This window comes from Megalops cyprinoides, chromosome 9 (assembly GCF_013368585.1).
Source record: "Megalops cyprinoides isolate fMegCyp1 chromosome 9, fMegCyp1.pri, whole genome shotgun sequence".
Classification (NCBI taxonomy): Eukaryota; Metazoa; Chordata; class Actinopteri; order Elopiformes; family Megalopidae; genus Megalops; species Megalops cyprinoides.
In genome coordinates, this window is record NC_050591.1 from 32,417,561 (window position 1) to 32,430,375 (window position 12,815).

The following is a 12,815-nucleotide window of genomic DNA, read 5'->3' on the forward strand; positions in this document are numbered from 1 at the left end:
TGGACACAAACACAAGCTTGTGTACACCTCAAATATATACACACATACACACATGCACAGATAAACTTGTTTCACTCATTTATTTTTATATACAGTTCAAGGGCCACGTTTTTTCATTTTTAAGATCAAGTGGACAGAATTTGCAATAACAGAAGTCTTTTTTATTCAGACCAAAAACTGCATAGTATCTCAACACCAGAAAAAACTTTTCATCCCTCAAACCATAAATCAGTGGGCTCAGACAACGTGGTGCTAATATAAACATAATGAAATTGGAGTACCTCACATTAATAAACAGCATGTAATCAATCTTAAAAACAGCCATTTCTACATAAGGGCACAACAGTTGAATCAAACAGAGGAGCAACTGAAAGGCATGAAGAACCACAGTCCTGAGACCCTTGGAGGCAGATTTCTTGTTGCTTGAAGCTCCTTTGGCAGCTGCCATGATTTTAACATAGGTGAAGCCTATGGTAATAGACATGACGATGAAGTAAAACTGAAATAATCCTGCTCTGATCTGTACTTGCCAATTGTATATCATCATCATCTCCACACTACAGACCATGTATGAGGTATAAATGCTGAGAGGAACAGAGGAGACAAATGCAAGGAGTATAATCAGAGCAGGTATTGCTGAGAGACACCAGATGAGGACAAGGCCTAGCAGCCTGGTTCTAGTGGTGGAGATGCTGGCGTGTCTCAGAGGCATGCAGATGGCCACATAGCGTTCCAGGCACATTGCCACCAGGGTCAGAGGTGTGCCGAGAGTGAGCCAGTTCATGATGGTGCATAATATCACACAGGGAATACAGTTAACCGTTATCTGAAAGTAATTCCAAATCAGGGCCACGTCTGTAAACACCATGAGGGCAGAGTCCATGAACAGAGTCTGTGCAAACAAAATGTAGCGAGTGTCGGTTCGAAAGGACTCCTTTTTGAAGAAGGTGCATATCATGAGGCAGTTCACGTAGAGGAAAATTCCCACCAGTATCTGCACCAGCACTACCTGCTCATTCCAAGGTAAGTGAAGTGGGGGTGCAGGAATATTGCTCAGGTTGGTGTATTGAGTGGCATATTGTGCCATTGTGTTTCTTGAGGGAAGACAGAAGAGAAAAGAGTGAATGAAATTATAATTAATCCATTGCTCAAAGAAAAACTGTGCAGTTCTCTAGTTCAAGTAAAATATGGGCATCTATAATACTGCATCTACGTTTTTAATTAAAAAAATATAGCAAATATGGGAATTGGTTAAGGCGAGGAGAAAAAAAAACAATGAAATATAGACCATTGCTTCTATTAACCATTACCTTCCAGAGACTTTAATCTCAAGATGCTGGTTCCAGCTCCCAGCTCTCTGCGTAACCACATGAAGATGCTGTTTGCCCAATGTCTCGGCAAACCACAAGGACGCTTCTCTGGATTAATAACTTAACTTGGGGTAGTGCCCTGAGATTTTGAGGGAATGACTCAACCCAGATCACAGACACTGTGTATATTGATTCTTTTTCTTACTGAGATTTGACTGAGTTAATTGAGGACTCATTTCAACTTGACATCACTTGACATCACGTCACTTCTGTGGTTACTTTGTTGTGTGGCTACAAATGTCTCTAAGATTACATTTTGTTTAAACAGCTACTAGCAGCTAGTAGCAGACGTCATGTAGAGGTGGCAAATAAGCATCAGCATTCAATCAATAAAAGATAATTAACAGCTCAGTAAAGCTAATTGAGGTAATTAATTCAAGGCTCAGTTGGAAAGAAAAAAAAGCATAGAATGTGTATTGTCAAGACCAGGGCTGAAAAACATGACTGTAAAAGAGAATTCATTTTCTCACACATTAATTGCATTGGAATATAATATATTTATTTTGCTACAATGATGCAAAATTAGGTTAAAAAAAATACAAGAAATAGATTCATTCCTATTGCACTGTAGATTGCGCTTATATGTAAATTTCTTCAATTATAATATGGTACAACAAAATACCTAAAAGCATACTAGCACATTTCAGAATCATATGAATTCATGTTGTTCATCTTGTAATTCTGATACAAAATAAAGAAATAATAATGAAAATGCACTTTATTTTTACTACATTTCAATTGGTCTACATTTAAATGTTCTCATTTAAAAATAATATCAGAAATAAAGCAACTGTTGCAATATTAATATTAAGGTTAATACTAATTGCCATACTACATATTAGTTAATATTAATTTTAGCAAAAGTCAGGTTAAAAAAGTTAAAAAGAAATAGGTTCATTTCTTTTATGACACAGATACCCTTATATGTAAAATTTCTTCATAATTTCACAAATAAAGCAACTGTTGCAATATTATTATTAAGGTTAATAGTAGTTGTGATACTAAATATTAATTCAGATTAATGCTAAACATTCTCAACATTGTTAATGAAATAACTGCCAAAATGCATCAAAGTGTTCATCTATTGCTTAATTTTAGTTCCACTGCATGTTTTTAAAATTAATGCATTCATGATAAAATTATATGAATCTGTAAATCCATTCAATGAGAAAAATGAGAAAAAAGTAAGTATGAACAACTGTTGAATGTGAAACTAATACATTATTACCTTCAAAACATGTGCTCAGATCCCCAGTAAAAGTAAGAATAGCCAAAATGTGTGTGTTATATAGTCTGGTGAGCAGGTTTTCTGACCAATGGCCTTAGAGGGATATTTTTGTATATTGTGATCCTGTTGGCAAAACTAGCAACAGGGGACCATTGGGGGGGTAAATGGTATGTGGGATTAATTAAAAAGCTTTCACACATTAAAAATTCAGGTCCAATAATGAGATTGCAATATGATATCATAGACTTGCAGAAACTGATGTCAATTAATATGGTTTTGGATGATTATTATTTGGATCTATGGCAAGGATTTAGGCCTTCTTTGACTCATGACACTACTTTGCAAATGTTACTAATGCAGGGAGAGGTTAATTTAGAGGTTGTATGTGTACAATGACAGATTTAGAGTTTCCATTTTCCTATAGAATGGCCCTGATAAGATCAGGTGACATTATTACATTACATTACTTTATTGCCATTTAGCAGATGCTTTTATCCAGAGTGAATGACATCAATTACAGGTTTTTACAATGCAAATCATTTACACAGGATATTTACTGAGGTCATTGTGGGTTAAGTACTTTGCCCAAGAGTACAGCAGCAGTGCTCCTGTGGGGAATTGAACCAGAAACCTTTCAGTTATGAGTCCTGACCCTTAACCACCTCGCTACATACTCATTACCTACAGCACATTGTACAATTGACCTCAAAGCAGGCACCCACTCTGGGAATCTTTTCAGTTCAGCACCTCAGCACACAGACAGCATGGACATTGATGGTTGAAAGGCAGTTACAGTTAGTGTGGGTACTAAATGTGATACTAGGCATAGAGGCAGAAAGTTGCGTGTTCCCACTAATCATCCCATTTGCCTGGCTGAGATCTCAGGTCAGCATAGAGATCAACAAGATCTCATATTGAAATGAACATCTTCTGTGTTCTGGATTCACAGAGGAAACTAAAGCCCAGATCAGTGCAGAGGCCCTCTTCTCCATGTAAGATAGAAGGCCTCCCAGACAGAAGCCTGGCACACTCAGGATCAGCAGAAATGAAGGGGAGAATGAAATTTGACTGATTTTCCCCCACATGGCTGTTCCACAGCTTTTTCTGCACATAATGGAGTAAGATTCATTTGATTACTTCCCAAATTTGATAATATATAATAAATATTTGATAAAATAGATTGAAAGGTATTACCTAGGACAGATGAATGCATGAGTAGTTCATTTTAAGTGAATAATCTATCCATTTTTACAATATTTTATTGTTTATTTGTCTGTGTTATATAGGATGGACAGATAGATCATTTTGAGGGAATAATCTGTTCATTTCTTTACAATATTTGTCTGTGTATTCTAGGTGAATTAGACAACAGTATACATGAATTATCATCATGGTATTAAATACACATCAGGTTTGGAGGCTTTGAGCCCAGCCCTTTAAGCAGTTGATGATCGGCAAATATGCAAACCAGCGCATAGTTAAGCGCAGATGGGGGGCTGACACACATGGTGATAATAGGTGTGTCAGCGAGTAAGCATCACACACCTCTCCAAATACACGCTGTATAGCCCTTAGTGAGGAGGGGACCCTTACATCCTGTAAACATGTGCTTTCATACAGTGCTGCAAATACTGTGTATTTGATTATTAATTCACACAGCCCTGTGACACACAGCCATGTCACACAGCTGTATGTATTTCCAATCCTCTGGACCGGTGTGTCCCATGTGCCACGCATGGAGGTGATTGTTACCGGGATGCTCAAGGGTACAATTACAGTGCTTTGCTCCCTCAGCCTTCAGCACCCCCCAGACTCAATCCCCAGTCAAAAACACATTCCTGAGACACGTGCCTAATTGTGTGTAACCACCTTTGTGCTTTTTGCTGGGAGAACAAAGTTTCTCTGTGGAGATGTGCAACATTGTACTGGGGTTAGACACATCACCAACGTCTCTCAGGCTACAGTGAGGAAGGCAAGAATTTTTTTCAGAAGTGTGTCACCTTCAGCTGTTGTGGCCTGATGAGGACTTTTATTCTAAAGCTGATACAGCAGTGCCATTTGTTTTGATCCAGTATGTGTGTGCAGCAGGCTCAAACCGCTGTTCCCCTACTTTTTCATTAGAAGATACTGAGGGTGGGTTTCTGTGTAAGCCTCAGTAAGGCAAACACTTAAAGAGTTCTTCAGAGTACGACCTTGCTTTGATTGTATGAAAGCATAGCGTCACTTTCTGCTGCTATGCAACTTAATATCTGCATGAAATTTGTAAAAGACTCTGATTCCATTCCCGTCTGTTTGGATTGTAGATGGTCCCTCAAATCTGATATATGGAGTCCTCCAATGAATTGTACTTGGTCTGTTGCTTTTTTCAATATACTTATTACCCCCTTGTGAAGACTGTATGAAAACACAGTATCACTTCTACTGCAATATAAATTAATGTCAAAGAAATCAGAGGATATCTTTTTTTTTACCCACAGATCCCCCTTTACCACATGCCATCAAAAATTCACCCACTACAACAGTTCCCCATCCAAGCGAGAAAAATCAAAATGACGTGTAGGTCAGCATACAGGCCATCAAGGTCCCACATCCAAATTAACATTTTCTGTGCACTGGATTCACAAAGGAAACTAAAGCCCAGATCAGTGCAGAGGCCCTGTTCTACACTGGATCTTGAGCCCATTTGTATCTTACTTTTATCCTAAGTTAGCATAATTACATTTAATTTGTTACAGGGTCTGTTACAAAAAGCATTTTTTTTGCTCACTTGCCCTCAATACTGTGCCTCAAAGTAGCACTGGACATTGTCATTTTGTTTGGAAAGTGTCTCCATCAACAACACTTGTTTTTTTAACATACTGCTGATGATGAATATAGCTTTAGTTTTAAGTAATTTGATTTACAATTCACTTCACAATCATCCCATTAATTTTGGAAATATAATTAGAATAGAAAGTTTTAAGACAAACGTAGCTTGAAAAACCTCACACTCTTTCTCCTGGTCTCTTCATATCAGCTGTGTCATAAAGCAAGCACACCAGGGACTCTATTTTCTGAAGTGTCTCAAAAAATATGGCTTGTCTACAAAAAACCTCATTAACTTTTACCGTTGCACAATAGAAAGTCTTTTGACAGGAAGCTTATTGGTGTGGTTTGGCAACATTGCATCACATGATCATACACTCCTGATGAGGACAGTAAAAACAGCATCTAAAGTCATCGGATCACCATTACCACCAATACAGGACATTTACATCAAACGCTGCAAGAAGAAGACACTATGCATTATGCAGGACACAAGTCACCCCGCTTACAGTTTTTCTCTTATCTCTCTTCGGACAAGCGCTTACAGAGCATCACAGCGCGGACCTCCCGCTTCAGGGACAGTTTTTACCCTCAGGCAATAAGGCTCCTGAACAACAGTTCAGTTAGAAGGAGGGCTGAGGTCTGATCTATGGTTTTAGTCTTTTTTATTATTATTGTACTTTTATTGCTATTTATTAGTATTTATTGTTATTTATTGATATTGGGCTGAGAGAGCACCAAGGCACATTTTATTTCATTGCTTATGGTACTCTGTACTTGTATGCACATGACAAATAAACTTGAATTTATATACATGGTAGTGGCTAGTAGTTTCAAGCTTAAAAAAAAATCTCAAAAAATATTTTAGGCATTGAAAAAAAGCACAAGTAAGTGTAGCTCAAAGCCTGTAGGAGCACAGAAAATCAGAAAAAAATAAGGAATAACAAGATTAGTAAGTTTTCTCCTCCAAGCCAGGAAAACAGCCTACATAGCCTTCAGAAGACTGCCAGCGCTGCTCTGTATTCTGATGCTCCCAGGAAGGTAGAATGCGATACTGCAGGAATTAACATTATGTCAGACTGTTAAATGATGACTCAGTATTTCATAAACAACTCCTCACAATGTTAGCATTCTATTTTTCATCATTCTACTTGCCCGTGATTTAAAGAAAGTTTGGTTTGACATCAGTTTGGGCCTCTTTATATGAGCACCTCCTGTTTGTTTATTTGTCTTGGCAGAAAGATCAAGATAAAAAGATCCTAATGGAAATCATTTTATTGTTGGTGTCTCTGTGTCTCATATTTTTGAAAATGAATATTGAAAACATCAAGCAGATCACACAAGTTACAGCATCCCTTCATTTAAAATAGATACTGCATTCCAGTTTTAAGCATTGCTTTGTTGCATTGCATTTAAGCATTGCACTGTTGTATGCTTAAATTAAGATAGGCAATTACCTATTAGGAGTAAAATGACCATATATTTTGTACTCATGAATAATTTTATTTGGTTTCATGTTATATATATTATAATGCTACATTAATTCATAAAAAACTGATCATTCAGAATGATAATTTATTATTTTTAGAGATATTTTTGTACATCATGTGAGGTGTGTTAGTCAGGGATACAGCAACACACGCACGCACACACACACGCACGCACACACAGTTACACTAACATTTCATTTTACTTCCATTCATGAACATGTATATACAAAGAAATTACAGAAACACACACACATACACACAAACACACACACAGGTACACTAACGTTTCATTTTGAGCTCAATACATTTCACTCATTTGTTTTTATTTCCCATTCAGAGGCCAGGTTTTTTCATGTTTAAGATGATATGGATAAAATTTGCACAAATAGAAATCTTTTTTATTTAAACCAAAAACTGCATAGTATCTCAGAACCACAAAAAACTTTTCATCCCGTAAACCATAAATCAGTGGGCTCAGACAACGTGGTGCTAGCATAAAGACAATGAAATTGGAGTATCTCACATTAATAAACAGCATAAAATTAATATTCATAATAGCCATCTCTACATAAGGGCTCCACAGTTGAATCAAACAGAGGAGCAACTGAAAAGCATGAAGAACCACAGTCCTGAGACCCTTGGAGGCAGATTTCTTGTTGCTTGATGCTCCTCTGGCAGCTGCCATGATTTTAACATAGGTGAAGCCTATGATAACCAACATGACAAAGAAGTAAAACTGATATAATGCACCTCTGAAATGTCCCTGCCAATTGTGTATGACCATCATCTCCACACTACAGATGAAGTACGAGCTGAAAGCTTTGAGAGGAACAGAGGCAGCAAACATAATTAAACCAATTAAGGACGGTATTCCCGCGAGACACCAGATGAGGACAAGGCCTAGCAGCCTGGTTCTAGTGGTGGAGATGCTGGCGTGTCTCAGAGGCATGCAGATGGCCACATAGCGTTCCAGGCACATTGCCACCAGGGTCAGAGGTGTGCCGAACGTGAGCCAGGTCAAGATGGTGCACATTATCACACAGGGAATACAGTGTACTGGGATCTGGAAGTAATTCCCACAAAAGGCCACATCTGTAACCACCATGAGGGCAGAGTCTGTGATCAATGTCTGTGCAAACAAAATGTAGCGAGTGTCAGTTCGAAAGGCCTCCTTTTTGAAGAAGGTGCATATCATGAGGCAGTTCACGTAGAGGAAAATTCCCACCAACACCTGCACCAGCACAATCTTCTCATTCCAAGGTCTGGAGAGGAGGGGTGCAGGAATATTGCTCAGGTTGGTAGATTGTGCCATTGTACCTCTTGAGGCAACACAGAGGAGAAAAGAGTGAATTCAGTTCCCTACTTCAAATGCTTGAATGGGAGGAAACACGACAGTGTTCTACTATAAAAGGCTACTAGCAAGACAATCAATTTACAAATGAGCTCAACTGAAATGAAATTGAAAGTACTGCTCTTCCTCAATCTCTTTAATTGCCCTTTAAAACATTTGCAAATACACGAGCATAATGCAGTCATTTGAAATGTGAAACATTTGACTAGTGTTTAAAACCAGTGTCTATGAATAAAATTCCATACACTTTACTCACACATGCACTGCCCTGGCAGACTAGATTGCTAGAAGCCTAAACTAATTTTCTCATATGTCTTACCGTAGTTTAGAAAATGTATCAATATGTACAAAATTGTACAAAACTGTCTGATATATTCTACACAAACCTGTTCATTGAAAAAAAGCTGTAGTGATCAGCATGTTTTCAGTACCTTTCAGATCTCTAGGCTCTTTCCTTAAGCAACACTTGCAAGAGAATCTTTTCAGCATTGTACTTGTATATATACTGAATTGGTTTTAGACTGGCTAAATGACATAAGCATGCAGTGTTGACTAACTGTTTACAGATGCTCGTCTTGGCAACAGTTACACCGTTGATGTCATCAGCTGCACTTGGCCTCAGTGGAAATGGGGGTAACTCAACAGAACAATGTATTGGAACAATGAAACATCCTGGGCCATTTTCAGGGATGTGGTTCTGCTCTAAAGTTATTTTTTAAAATACCATGAAATCCTTCAAATAAGCATTGAAACAGGATAGAATTACTGCATTGTTATGAAATCGTTGGGACAAATTGTAAACCAAATAACAGGAAAATGGTTCATTTCTATTATTACATTCATTATCAGAGATTTGATTATGCAATGTAGCGCTCAAGTCAAAATAACAGAGTTAATTTCTTTGAGGAAAATATTTTTTTCTGTAATCAATGACAAGGGCTATTTCTGAAAATTCCACAAATGAAAAAGAAACTTTAGCAATAGTGCTAAAAAATAGCTGTGTGATTCCAAGCGTAGTTATTCACAGGGCCGGATGGCGCGGATGGACACCATGCATTGCAATTTGACAGGGAACACTGAAGCATAAGGGTAAAGTAGCCAAAACCTGACTTGTTTTCCCTTAATGGGGCACAACCCCACAAAAGCAGAGCCAAACAGGAAAAATAAACATAACTGAACATCAGGCCCATAACAGTAGGACTGACTCTTGGGACGGCAGAGTTTTGAGACACTCAGCAAATGTGTCCCATGTCGGCCTTTCTAAGACAGGGTTGACCGTGGCCTTATAGCAGGCCTGATGAGGCCAACAAATAATACCCGGGTCCTCTGATGTCCAAATAGGACAGCTTTTCCTGCCTGATCTGACGAACATGATTTCTGTCTCCTGAACCTGCCAGCCACATTGATCTGCAAAGAGGGCCTTCTGTGTACTGCTACCTCACCTGCTGCTGCAGGCCATAAAATAAACACCCAGAGGGCAATGAGGCAGGGTGACAGGGGTAACTACCTTGCCAGGTGGTGAGGGGACATGAAAACAGGCTCTAGATGGTGTGCTCGGGTAATAACCATGCATTTTCCCCTACTCTGGTGTAATGAGGAACTAACAAAATGAACCACTTACATTACATTACATTTATTCATTTGGCAGATGCTTTTATCCAAAGCAACTTACAAATGAGGCAGAGGACAACACAAGCAAAAGCCATACAAGAAATCACAATATTAGAAGTGCTGCACGACCAAGTTTCTTTAGTTGGCCAGACAAGGTACAAGCTAGCTGGTAGACACACAAGTGCATTAAACCATTATTTTTTTAAAGGAAAACAGAGATTAGGACATGAGAAATTTCTTTAGGTGTTATTGATTCAGGTGATCAGGTGAGTACGGAAGTGCTGGGTATTCAGATGTAAAAATAGTGAGAGATTCGGGAGAATGGATGAAGTGTGGAAGGTCATTCCACCACCAGGGGACAATGGCAGAGAATTTATTAAGAGGCCCATGAGGCCTGGTAAGTCAGTGAAAGTGCAGCCAAAGGAGAAGCGAGGCTTCTGAGCTCACAGTTTTTGTGTTGAAATACCACACAAATGCTCAATGTAGTTTCTTTCTTGTTTCAAAACTCAGCATTTTTTGTGAAGGTGGAAGATACATAAAGATTGTCATCGACTGCAATCATGCTGCTTTGGTCTAGCTTGTCAAGCAGAATTTTATGGCATAATGGTTTGGCTTCTGGGCATTGCAAACCTGTCATAGGATGGCATTTCTGAGACACTGTCCAATCACAGCTGCTAAGTTTCCTTGTGCAGTGCCTGTCTCTGTCCTTGCACAGCGGCCTGTGTGACGAACAGGACATTAACCATTCAGACACACAAGCACAAAATGTGAGTGCAATAACCCTCCACCAGGTGGAGCTGTCTTAACAATGACAACAGAGGAGCTTTGGCCCATGGTGACTGTACTTATTGCAACTATGTAAGAAAACTATGCAGTCCCCCTATCACTACCATTTTACAGAGAATAAATGATAAATAAAAATAGTGCAATATATGATAACCAATAAGACCAATAAGACAATATCGGTTTTCCATGACGTTCAGGTTTCTGCATTGAAATACACTTTGTGTTGCTATAAAATAAAGACTGATGTTTAATATCTTTAAGCTTATATTTGTGTCATAAGATGAACAAACACATCTTTCTCAATAATTTGTTAAACAGGTGTATTTTTTAGAAAAGAATGCAAAATTTCATTTACAGAGAAGTCTAGGTACTCGTCAAAAGAAGCCTTTCCTCTGTATTCACCTATTGCTCACAGGAGGATGGAATGCAACACAAGACCTAACAAGTCAGATTGTACAATTTATTAATTATTATTCATTATTTCATAAACAAGTTGTCCCACTATATTTTACAATACTCTTAAACGAACTCCAGCACCTCACATGTTTACATTTTATTTTGATCATTTTACTAATCCTTGATTTAATAAAGGTTTGAGATCAGTTTGGTATCATTCCTATTCTAAGAGTGTTGTCGCACATTTAGTAACTGCTTTCATGTCTTTTAGTAGTTAAACTGACATGTTAATGCATACCCACATGTGTGTACAAACATTTCCATGCCACATCAATGAGTCATCCATTCCAGTGATTTTTATTTACCATTCAAAGGCCATATTTTCTCATTTTTAGCATGAAGTGGACAGAATTTGCAACAATAGCCTTTTTTATTCAGACCACAAATTGCATAGTATCTCAAAATCAGAAGGAACTTTGCATCCCTTAAACCATATATCAGTGGGCTCAAACAACGTGGTGCTAATACAAACATAATGAAGTTGTAGTATCTCACATTAATAAACAGCATGTAATCAATCTTCATGATAGCCATCTCTATGTAAGGGCACAACAGCTGAATCAAACAGAGGAGCAACTGAAAGGCATGAAGAACCACAGTCCTGAGACCTTTGGAGGCAGATTTGTTGTTTTTTGAGGCTCCTTTGGCAGCTGCCGTAATTTTAACATAGGTGAAGCCTATGGTAATAGACATGATCACGAAGTAAAGGTTATATAAAACAGCTTTGATCTGTGCCTGCCAATTGTGAACGATCATCATCTCCACGGTGCAGATCAGGTATGTGGAAAAAAAACTGAGAGGAACAGAGGAGGTAAATATAAAGAAAACAATCAGAGCAGGTATTGCTGAGAGACACCAGGTGAGGACAAGGCCTAGCAGCCTGGTTCTAGTGGTGGAGATGCTGGCGTGTCTCAGAGGCATGCAGATGGCCACATAGCGTTCCAGGCACATTGCCACCAGGGTCAGTGGTGTGCCGAGAGTAAGCCAGGCCATGATGGTGCACATTATCACACAGGGAATGCAGGGAACTGGGATCTGGAAGTAACTCCCAATCAGAGCCAAGTCCGTAAACACCATGAGGGCAGAGTCCATGAACAGTGTCTGTGCAAACAAAATGTAGCGAGTGTCGGTTCTAAAGGCCTCCTTTTTGAAGAAGGTGCATATCATGAGGCAGTTCACGTAGAGGAAAATTCCCACCAACACCTGCACCAGCACTACCTTCTCATTCCAAGGTCTGGAGAGGAGGGGTGCAGGATTATTGCTCAGGTTGGTAGATTGTGCCATTGTACCTCTTGAGGCAACACAGAGGAGAAAAGAGTGAATTCAATTTAAACTGTAATAAATTCATTTCCAAAAGGAGAAAATGCAGTTCCCTACATCAAATGCTTGAATGGGAGGAAACACGACAGTGTTCTACTATAGAAGGCTACTAGCAAGACAATCGATTTACAAATGAGCTCAACTGAAATGAAATTGAAAGTACTGCTCTTCCTCAATCTCTTTAATTCCCCTTAAAAACATTTGCAAATACACGAGCATAATGCAGTCATTTGAAATGTGAAACATTTGACTAGTGTTTAAAACCAGCGTCCATGAATAAAATTCCATACACTTTACTCACACATGCACTGCCCTGGCAGACTAGATTGCCAGAAGCCTAAACTAATTTTCTCATATGTCTTACCGTAGTTTAGAAAATGTATCAATATGTAAAAAAA

General features: G+C 38.6%; 3 protein-coding genes across 3 annotated transcripts; all 3 read right to left on the reverse strand.

Moving 5' to 3' along the window:
* Positions 1-85: 85 nt before the first annotated feature.
* On the reverse strand, positions 86-1,087 carry LOC118783798 (odorant receptor 131-2-like). The gene has a single exon (XM_036537756.1). The coding sequence runs from the start codon at positions 1,085-1,087 to the stop codon at positions 86-88; it is 1,002 nt and encodes a 333-aa protein (XP_036393649.1).
* A 6,128-nt stretch (positions 1,088-7,215) lies between these two features.
* LOC118783799 (odorant receptor 131-2-like) lies at positions 7,216-8,205 on the reverse strand. Its single transcript, XM_036537757.1, has one exon. It carries the CDS (start codon positions 8,203-8,205, stop codon positions 7,216-7,218), a length of 990 nt encoding a protein of 329 aa, XP_036393650.1.
* Positions 8,206-11,394: 3,189 nt separating this feature from the next.
* Positions 11,395-12,381, reverse strand: LOC118783800 (odorant receptor 131-2-like). Its single transcript, XM_036537758.1, has one exon. The coding sequence runs from the start codon at positions 12,379-12,381 to the stop codon at positions 11,395-11,397; it is 987 nt and encodes a 328-aa protein (XP_036393651.1).
* Positions 12,382-12,815: the final 434 nt, after the last annotated feature.

Bases quoted from the DNA above. Each gene is read 5' to 3' on its own strand.
- LOC118783799 (XM_036537757.1), bottom strand. From the start codon at position 8,205: ATGGCACAATCTACCAACCTGAGCAATATTCCTGCACCCCTCCTCTCC.
- LOC118783798 (XM_036537756.1), bottom strand. From the start codon at position 1,087: ATGGCACAATATGCCACTCAATACACCAACCTGAGCAATATTCCTGCA.
- LOC118783800 (XM_036537758.1), bottom strand. From the start codon at position 12,381: ATGGCACAATCTACCAACCTGAGCAATAATCCTGCACCCCTCCTCTCC.